Source organism: Hyposmocoma kahamanoa, unplaced genomic scaffold (genome assembly GCF_003589595.1).
Source record: "Hyposmocoma kahamanoa isolate Upper Pololo Valley unplaced genomic scaffold, ASM358959v1 217, whole genome shotgun sequence".
Lineage (NCBI taxonomy): Eukaryota > Metazoa > Arthropoda > Insecta > Lepidoptera > Cosmopterigidae > Hyposmocoma > Hyposmocoma kahamanoa.
In genome coordinates this window covers 540,457-551,455 of record NW_020653738.1, presented here as the reverse complement: position 1 = coordinate 551,455, position 10,999 = coordinate 540,457, and the positions used below count along the sequence as shown (strand labels likewise).

The following is a 10,999-nucleotide window of genomic DNA, read 5'->3' as shown; positions in this document are numbered from 1 at the left end:
GAAACGTCGAGGTAAATAAAATATGTTTTAAATATGTTTGATAATGTGTGAAAATGTAAATCAAAGTAATGATATTAATGTCATCAAGTTTATATTTACCTGAATTTCCCACCGGACCTGCAATCGTTTGTCGAGAATTTCTTTACAGTTATTAGTGGCACTGAACGGTGTTCGAGAGGTCGTTGAACTCGTCTGAAATTTTTACCAGGTTTAGTGATATTAAGTGTAATTTAAAACGTACATATTAAAATAAACCAAATTAAAGTAATAGTCCATTCTTATCACAATACAGGGCTGTATTTATATGTAAAGTTATCTCTTGTAACTTATTATCTGATTACCGATCACTCAAACAAGTTTAGTTTACCTTTACACATTCCTCTTAGTGATTACTTCACTCCGAAAAAACTTTGTTGACTGAGAGCCGGTAGAGGAGTTTAGTTCCCGTAGCAAACATTTTATTGTCACGGAACTATAAAATTATTTTCCCTAATAAGGTGTTTTTGTCATGGAAACACAAACTGATTTTCTCTTTGTAGTTCTATGACAATAAAAACCTTGTTATGAGAAGTAAATACTTCTGTCGGTTCATAGGCGACAAAGATTTATTTCTGGAACTGAAACTTCTCCCTTTTTCTTTTGCCCGGCAATTACGCGTACATAAAGAGACAGATACGATCCAAAGTTTAGTAAAAATATTAAAGAAATAAAAAAAATGTTAATACTCACAGGGTTATACCACCAAGCTGGCTGTTAAATTAATTAAATCCAATACCAAGGAAAGCAGAAGAAAAGAAACATCACACATGAATTAGTCACAATCATTTTAATAAATGTTAACATGATGGTAAAAATTTCAGTCTTAATGTTATTTTGTAGGTTATATATAATTGAGACGTTGAATGACTGATGAAGTCACTTGGAGCGAATCATGTGAGAACTACAGAAAACGACTTAAGATTGAGAAATGTGGAGAAAGCGACCAAACTTCAACAAGATTCTGGTCGCAAAAGTTCTAGGTCAAAATTAATTGGTCTAGAGAAACAGGTAAGGGAGGAAGCAAAAGTACGTAAGAAGAAGACAATCCACCGTTGGGAAATAGCGGTGACATTCCATTAGTTCGCACATAAATAGTTACTCAACATCTCAATTCGCAAGTAACAAAGTTCGGTTAAAAACCATTAAGCCAATCAAAAGAGAACCAAGAAGGTTGAATATGAGTTTGAGTTTGAGGCGGTAGCGTTAATTTCTGATATTTAACAGGTGATGGTCGGCTTGACGGCCGTTTTCCCTGTAAAAAATTGTTATTATAAAAGAAAATTATTATTGTTAGTCCCCGGCAGCGCTGAAAGAAAAGTTTGATAATGCCATTTGGTTAGCTGAAATGAGATTTGTTAATAATAGATTTATTTGCATATTTCAAGCCAAATGCGTAATAATAATGTGTGGTTGCTCATTGTGATGATGATTTATAACGTTCAATCTGTATTTTTTTAGAATACGAGCGATTTAGATGAATAATTTAAAATACGAGTGTTTTTGCACTTTTGAAGAAACCATCTTTCACGGACAATGACCCAATCATCACAGATGCCTTACATACTCTTTTACTTACAGTAATCTTCGTCTGTCCTAAAGCCGGTGGCACATCCAAGTCCTTAGGAATGTAAACGTGTCCAAAATTATGTCTATATTCGACACACCATACAGCTAGCCAGTCGATGTCATAGGCTGTAAGTTTTCCAGGAAGCTGGATCTCAATGTCTTCACCTTGGTAACCACGGAGTGGATGAAGCGAACCCATTTCGTTAGGAACCTGAAAATAGGCAGGAAAAGAAGTGGCTTAGAGATGTTTTCGTTTGTAATATTAACAATCTTCGCTCTGTAAACATAATAATTATAATTATAGTGATTTATAATGTGTCCACTACTCCGGGTGTTTCTGGCGGACCCAGACATGCATATGGATTCGCTGGGGTTTGTGGTGAGCTGCAGAGACGGACATGTTTGTCTGCCCCGGCGGTTTGTGGCCGGGACGTCTGTCTCGTACACAGCTAGCGCATCTTAGTAGCGGTCTAGTTGAGGCCTTGAAGTGAGGAGACGCGCGGGGCACGTGAGTTCAAAGCTGTGTCTGAATATTGTCGCAGGACCCTTTTTTTTTCATTGTCGCAGGACCCTGCGACTAGTATCTCCGGCACAAGCCCGGATAGCTAGTAGAGGGTAAGTTAGATATTCTTCGGTCCCTCCAGCTGCTTAGGTTATTGTGAACTGAAGAGACACCGTTGCCGGGAAGTGAGCGTGCCTTACAGCTCCGGTGCCTATCTGGAAAATAGGGTGGGTACTGTACGTGCACCCGGGGCGGCTCACCCGAGGCACTAGCCTCTTGAGAACCGGATGAAGTTAGTGACAACGGTCTGTGATAACCCTGTACACTGTCTGATCGGGATCAGAACCTGCCTGTCTCACTGCACTTCACGAAAAAACCCGCGAGTTATAGGACCGACCTACTACGAGCATCTACCTGCCGAACTAAAAAACGAATGTTGTCAGGTGAAGACTGAAGAACCTTTTATTGGAAAAGTTCCTTTACTCAGTATCAGAGTACACTCAAAGTACTTAATAAATAATTAAATTATTATATTTATTAATGAATTTGACTTTCCACCGTATTATTATACTGTAATATACATGTATTAGTTATTAAGAATCATATTGACATTTATTATTATTTCTGTATACACTTGACTTTGTTAGTTTCATTCAATTATTTATTAGTTTAATTAATTATGTTGATTTATATATATATATATATACATATTTAATATATAATAGACACACGCTTGGCCACAATCTCACCTGATGTTAAGCGACCCTGAGACGCGTTGTAAAAAATGCCTATTCACTCTAGCCTTGAATAGCCCCAAATTGTACTTTTCGGGAAATACAGATAGAGCATTCCATTCCTTTGCCGTACGCATCAGAAAGGAGGAAGCAAAGCGCTTAGTGCGAATAGGTGGAATATCAACGACATAAGAATGGAGTGCTCCGGACCCTCTAGTCGACCGAAGGAGGAACGGTGAGGGCGGAACCAAATTGAAAAGTTCCTGCGCACACTCCCCGAAATGTATCCGATAGAAAACCGACAAGCAGGCTACTTTTATGCGATGGTCGAGATTTTGTAGCTTCGACTCCACAAGAGAATTATTGTTAATAAGTCTCTTTGCTTTTCGCATCCACTGAGTCCAAGGCAGCTAACTGGTAATGGGCAGAGCCGTCCCAAAGGTGGCAGCAGTACTCCATACAGGATCAAACTTGTGCTTTATACAGATTTAAAAGCTGTTCAGGTGTGAAGTACCGCCTGACCTTGTAAACTATGCCTAGTTTTCTGGCAGCAGTTTTTGCCAAGCACTCGATATGTACACTATTGTGCACTTATGACTTACTATTATATTATTATTTCTTCATTTTGTAAATTGACGCTCACTTTTCGAAGAGTTGCATAAAATGACATGTAATTGTATTTGTATGAAATTTGTAATGTTGGGGGAAATAAACTAAACTATTAGATTATCACATACACTTACCTTTGTTCCAAAAGGATTAGGTTCAGTGCCATTCCCGACCCAGAAGTAAGCATCAGGGCCTGCTCCATCGTAGTGCAAATTGGGGATATAGAAGGTTTTAGCGTCGAGAACGCTGATGTTGCCTGACCGCAGGCCGTGTGCAAGGCGCTTGAATTCTGGTAGGACTCTTGGACGCGGTGGGTCCAGGCCTGGTGGGATGAAAACATCGCCGAAGTTTACCTGAAACAATATTGATTAAAATTTCTTCATGTAGCAATTATTAACGTATTTTCGGATTGTATTCTGACTGGCTGAAAATCTCATTGTCCCTTAATGGCTGCCGAATCTGCCGAGGAATGGGAAAATGCATTGACCTCAATGCAAGCCAGCAGCTAAACATTTTCAGCTTTGATGTTTTTATGGATTTTTCTTACAACGTTTATTAACAGACCTAAGAATAAATTAAATTTTAATTTTTAATTAAATTAAGATAAATTTTAAAATATTTTTTATGGTTTCATATTATCATTACTCAACCTTAAAATGTTTGCAAATTATTTTAAGATTCAGTTGGTTTGTAAAACTATGTACACCTGCCTAATCTTACAGAGGATGAGCCAGTGAATGAGTTGAATGAAAAGCGCGGCAAACCACGCGTTTTGGCGGGAAAGCTCGCACATGCGCACTGCGTGAGATCGATATTTCGCCGGGCTGTCACAGACACCACCAACCGGTCTGATACATTGCATACTTATGTATAATTTTAAATACCTAATAATGTATAGTAAGTGTAGTAGGTGTGTTCTTTGTTATGATATAATCATAAAGAAATAGAATTTTTCCAGTAAAAAAACTGCGGCATTTAAAAGCGTTTCTTTGAGACATTGAACAATTATACTATTATAGTCGCCGACGTAAATTAATTCATAAATGATTTATAGTATACACTGTCCTTCTTTTTTAGCGAAATTGAATTATTAACACCCATGATCGATATTTTAAGGGACAAAAAGTTAGTTCAAATTTAAGGACACCCTGTCTTTAAATTTAAACTAACTTTTTGTTTTTGAACAAATATCAATAGTGATTAGTTTACTTGACGGATTCTATATAATCCTCAAGAAAGATTATGCTGTAACATGTTTCACAAAAACAAACTATTATTACTAAAAAAACCTAAACTAATATTTCTCTAAATTTTCAGTAACACCAAAAATTCACTAATTAATTAACCAGTAATAGACACTCACCAATAATGAATAACACTTACCAATAATAAACAATAATAAACGTGTTACTATGATAGAAAATTTTGTCCTAGATATGAATTTAAAAAAAAGATATCGAACACTCGTGCTTGTCGGTCACTGGTGCCACTACAATCTCGTCTTATTTAGTTTCAGTTTTATTGTCATGCAAAATCAAATATTTTTTAAAGATAAAAATCTTTAGCAAATACGTTAGTTATGACAAGGAGGGCAGTATGTACGTTACTTAGTTTTATCAATACATAACTGCAGAAGTGAATATTTTCAATATTACAAGCCCGAGTGTTATGTTACACTTGGCTTGTTTTTAATTTAACGCTTCGTTTTTACACGACTGCAAGTCTCACGGCCATCTCAAAATGAGGATTCATTTATATGTAACGCGAAGGACTTCAAAATATTACCTATGAACTTCGCCTATCAAGAACTTTTTGAAACAAGATAATCTTCAGATACCAACCAGCATGAAGAAAAGATTACAGATTTTGATCGGTCTGCTCATATTGAACGTAGATCACGGTCAATCCAGTAGCTATTTTGAGGAAAAGGAGGCGCCGCGGAAGTCAATGGCGACGTTGGTTGATGACTTGTACAAAAAGGGATTCTACAAATCGAAGATCGTCAAGAATGCAATGCTACAAGTGGACAGAAAATTCTTTTGCGAGTGTTTTACGATGACCTACGACGATAAGCCGTTTCCTCTCACATATGGATCATTTATTGGAGCACCGTCCTTGCATGCAACGGCTCTGCAGTTGATGAAGCGCCATCTCAGACCCGCACCAACACCAACAAAAGCACTAGACATTGGATGTGGTTCTGGATACCTGACAGCAGCGATGGCAAGTATGATGAGCCAAGGGCTCGTGATCGGGATCGACCACATGAAAGCCATTGCCAATAAAGCGTATAGTAATATTAGAAATTTCAATCCAAAACTTCTAGAGAACAAAGTGCGTGTTGTTGCTGCTGACGGCCGAAGGGGATATGCACAAATGGCTCCATACGATGTCATCCATTGCGGTGCCTTTGCCGAGACCATTCCTGACGCGTTCAAAAAACAGTTGAAGCCTGGAGGCCGGCTTGTAATGGCACTTGGCAAGCCAGGAGCTACTCAGCAATTAATTACAGCGGATTTGGGCAAAGACGGGAGTTGGTCAATTAAAAATGTGACTGAAGTGTCGGTTCCGCCTCTTACTGATCCGAACCTACAAATAGGTAAATGAAATAGGGCTGCTCTTCGACTTCAATCAATTATAATCTTGACGTTTGTCAGAGTGTTCTCGAATCACGATATTCTTCTTCTTGTCATATCAATGGTATACACTATACTACGATTGCTCAGAACTCAGTCATGCCGGCCGTGTGTTAGGGCACACCAGACACGGTGTGAGATGGGCTATCGTTTGAATCGCGACTTAACGACAACGATATTAATTGCACAAAAGTCAAACACGCGATGACTACATAAACTACATAGTTAATATATGTTTATTTTTTCTTTCAATCTTTTTATCTAGTTTCATTTAATTCACTTGTTATTAAGTCCACGAAAAAAATATTTTTCATTTTCGTTTTATTTTAACTGCCTCCGTGGCCGAACGGTTACCAGAATGCCTCGCAGAGGTTCCAGGTTCGATTCCCGAGCCGGGAGAAACATTTGTATGGCCTACATTTATTTCTCGTGAGTTTGGGTGTAATTTGTGGTTGTCTATGTGTGTGTCCATGGCACCCGCGACACAGGGTTTCTTATTTTTATTATTATTATTTTAATTAGACACCGGCATGTGGAAGAGGAAACGTCACAGAGCCGATTATCACGAAGAATTCTTTCAAGGGGATGGTGATGAATACAAGTAAGGAGCAGGGCAGTGATGCAAGCTAAGGTCCTCATCATCGAAAATAAAAGATTATTTTTATAATAAATGAAGTTTTTTGTAACCAAACCTTTCACGTATATATTTATTAATAGAAAAAGTGAAAAGATAGAGTATGTACAATTTTTAATTTTTTCACTGAATTAAAACCAAAAAACCCGACTGCCAAAGTGGCATATTTTTGGTAGGCCGAAATTAAGATCATATAAAACGGAGCTTTAAAATGGCCATCGTAAAGATATAACGATTTCCAGCGAAAATTGTCAAATAATTAAACTATTGAAGAAAACTTATAATCTAAGATCTAGCTAATTACGCTTTAGCCTGTCCCGAAGGACGAAACATTTTACTACTGATAACAAAAAAGCGAAAATACAAAATGGCGCGTATTTGTCGAAGTAAAAACAAAAGAGCACAAACAAATTGAGAAAATCCACCATTCAAAAGTCATTTAAAAACGCGACAGCGAAACGGAACTTTAAAAACCTTCAAACTTTAACTTATTTATAACTAGGTATTATTATGTGACCAGAAGAAATTAAACGTGTAAAGAATACATGAATTTAATCATTACGGCCTCCGTGGTCCAGTGGCCTGCACAACGGCTTTCATAGTGTTGCCATCTCTGAGGTCCCAGGTTCGATTTCCGGCCATTTTGAAAAAATTAACTTTTCTATATTGTCTCGGGACTGGATTTTCGTGGTACCGTCATTGTTTCCGATTTCCATAACACAAGTGCTTTACACAAGTGCTACTCACTTTGGGATTGGAGCAGCGTATGTAATGTTGTCCAATAATTATTTATATATTTAATTACTGGTTTCTTTTTTATGACACTCCTGCTATACTAACCATCTTAATAGTTATTGTTCAAAACAGGGTATTTTTATTAATCCTGAACACAGCGTTAGTAGACAACTTTTTATTCATCGACATTTGTATTTTACATAATAACTTGTCCAACAGTAGATCTGATGAGGCTTATAAGGAATACCGACATTTTTTTTCCTCATTGAACAAAAGTTTTCTTAGAAGTTTTCTTCTATATAGAAGAAAGATTGATTCAAATTCAAAATAATCTTTATTTCATAGGTAAGCATTATTACACTTGAAATCGTCACAATAGTTAAACTCTACCGCTCATTCGTAAGGCAGATTCCCCTGAGAAGAATGAGCAAGAAACTCTAGGGGTTGCTCTTTGTAAATAACATTTACAATATTTATTTTTTTTATTTGAAACATCAGAGATAGAGACTACCTCCATGAGCTAAACGGGTTACTACCACGGATTTTTGTAATCCAAGTACGCAGAAGTCGTATAATAACCTTTAGTATAAAGTTTTTGTTTCACTATAGTTTTAAACCTCGTGAAAGGAAAATTTTGTATATCAACCGGAATCTTGTTATAGAAGCGTATACATTGCCCCTTAAATGATTTTTTGACTTTGTGAAGACGACTATCAAGAAAAGCTAGTTTATTTCTATTCCTCGTATTAATGTTATGTCTGTCACTATTTTTCATAAATAAATTACTATTCCTTTTAACATAAATTACATTCTCATAAATGTACTGTGAGGCTAGTGTAAGAATGTTAATTTCCTTAAACTTATCTCTCAAAGATACTTTGGGGCCCAGATTGTGCTGCCTCCGTGGCCGAACGGTTACCATGCCGGACTGCCACGCAGAGGTCCCAGGTTCGATTCCCGGGCCGGGCGAAATATTTGTATGACCTACATTTATTTCTCTCGTGAGTTTGGGTGTAATTTGTGGTTGTCTATGTGTGTGTCCATGGCACCCGCGACACAGGGTTTTCCCTAGTGCGGGGCTATGTTGAGTGTGTGCGTTAGTGTGTGCGTTATTGTAAATTGCTCTAACTGCACGTTTCTGCAGGACAAAGATTCTGTTGATATCGGCGGCATTACCCCAAATCAAAATGCCGTATGTCATTAGACTGTGAAAGTAGCTGAAGTAAACCAATCTAGCGGTTTCGACGTCTGAAAGTTTCCTTATTTTTTTAATCGCGTACACTGCAGAGCCGAGCCGTTTTGATAACTTACTTAGAAAATGGAAAGAGAGGCTGGAGAAGACCTGGACGAAGTTATTTAAATCAGCAGTTGTTTTGTAATTACTTCACCTAGCCAAGAGCCTAGTTCATAAGCTGGCATTCCTATCATTAAAACCACTTAACTTTTTATGTTTAAATAGGACCACAGACATATATCTAGACTAATTTTGTTCGTAGAATCTTTAAGCCTCTTTCCTGAAACGTTGTCATTCTGTAGATATGGCCTTATTACACGCTATTTATACATTACAGATTTATAAAGTCAATGGAAAAACTTACAGTGAACCGACGGCACCAGACACTGAGCCATCTGATGTCCCGGAGTCTCTTACCACCCGGCAGCCGCAGCAGGATGTCAGTATTGCTGTGCGTTGTCAAGATTGGAGGATCTCTAAAACAATAAATATTGCATACTCGTCAAAATGTTTTTCCGTTTATATTATGAACGCTGGTTAATAAGGCCCTAGGTTTGGTTCGAAATAGCACCAGTTGGGAAACGAGGTTTCCTTTTTTTATAATATTAAGTGACGGGACGAACAAGTCGTGCACGTACACGCCTGTCCATAACAGTTGCAGAGTAACTCAGAGCTTTAAATCGCAAAGATCTGAGGGGCACTGCCACTGCGCCCGTCTCCCTGAGACATAAGTTGACAAGCCCCAATTGCCTGTAATTTCACCAGCACCCTTACCCTTAAAAACCGGAACACAGTAATGCTGACATTACTGACCCTGGACGAACTCTTTCACAAGGAGTTTTACTGCTACTAAAAATTACTAACAAAATTTTTTATGTAACAAATTTTCAAAAAGGGTCTGTTTATCGTTCGGTAATAAAGGTTTTTGATTAATAATAATGATAATAATAATACATTTATTTCAGAACTACGTCCATATTTGTTAGTAACAATAATCTTATCAACTTTGTTAGTAACATCACAACATTATATAAAAAAATAATTCATGAGCAGCAAGTATGTAGGAAAGAGTAGCTGTACTCAAAGATGGCAAGCGTGGGTTTTAACCCCGCGTATTGTTAACAGCCGGGTTTTAATTGGGTTAAAAACTATTTATACAACTAAATATTTGTAAATCGTTTTATTATTATTACAAAATGTTTATTGTTTGTTTAGGTAATATTTCACCTTTCTATATTGAATTGATTCGAAAATAGCATTGAAATAGATCTTTACAAAAACTCGTTATCGCATACACTTGAATCGATTTTCATAAAAATCTAATCGTGTTATATACATCCCTAGTAGTAAGTTAGAGTCCACAGGATTGCAAGATGGGTATTGTATGGAGTTGCCTTTTTTCGTCCTAAAAAAGATATTTTACTTTGAAATTTCTAATAAGTATAAAATTATACCAAATATTGTATTATTTTACGTGTAGAATGTTTCCGCCCACGAATTCGGGCTGAAACGGGTTAAAACCCAGGAAGGCTGACTGGGTTTAAATCCACTGCTCATCTCTGGTTATGTCCCTGAAATTTGGCTTTTGTGATTGTCACAATGGTATTCCCTGTTCCTTTACGTAGTTACATAGTAGTATTTACCGTAATCTCGCAATTCTACACATTTCTAGGTTCTTTGTCATCAATTTTCAGAATTTTGGTTGAAATATACTGTTGATTTGAAGTATGATGTTCCCTTTTTGTATTTAAAAGAAGAGAGAACTTTTCGTTGTCGTTACTACAAAAGCATGGTTTTGAAATGACGTTGATAACGAAGAAACAAAAATCATGTACGTATTATCGGTCGTTATACGTGGGGCAAGCTTTTTCAATTCTTTTTAAGCTGAAGTTATGAAACAAAGTTAGCAATTTTGGAATGGTTTAAATATTTAAAAATGTCAACGAGTAAGTCGTGGTGACTTACTAGACCAATATAAAAACAAGTGACTACAGGCGACTGTGGATAGTCACTGGGCAGAAAAAAATCGCAATTTTAGAGGAAAACCTTTACAAAGTGGGAAGCAAACCTTCTTGGCATTTCAATTTAAGTAGGAAATGAAGCCATTTTTCCCAGTGCCCAGCAGTGGGTTGACGTTAAAACTAAATATTTTTGGTAGACACTACTCAGTGGATGATCTCCGTGGTCGAGTCGATGCACACCGGTTTTCATGGAGTCATCATCTCTGAGGTACCGGTTCGATCCCCGGCCGGGTCCATGTTGAAAGCACGCACGCACGCACGCACGCACGCACACACACAAACACACACA

The 10,999-nt window shown here is 37.3% G+C and overlaps 1 protein-coding gene across 1 annotated transcript in view; it reads right to left on the bottom strand.

The window, feature by feature from the left end:
* The window catches only part of LOC113227801 (protein Skeletor, isoforms B/C), a 54,536-nt gene that overhangs the window by 9,328 nt on the left and 34,209 nt on the right, over positions 1–10,999 (bottom strand). The window contains 4 exon segments of the mRNA XM_026460822.1: positions 74–192; positions 1,616–1,816; positions 3,585–3,803; positions 9,054–9,165. Of these exon segments, the coding sequence (XP_026316607.1) occupies positions 74–192; positions 1,616–1,816; positions 3,585–3,803; positions 9,054–9,165 (651 nt within the window).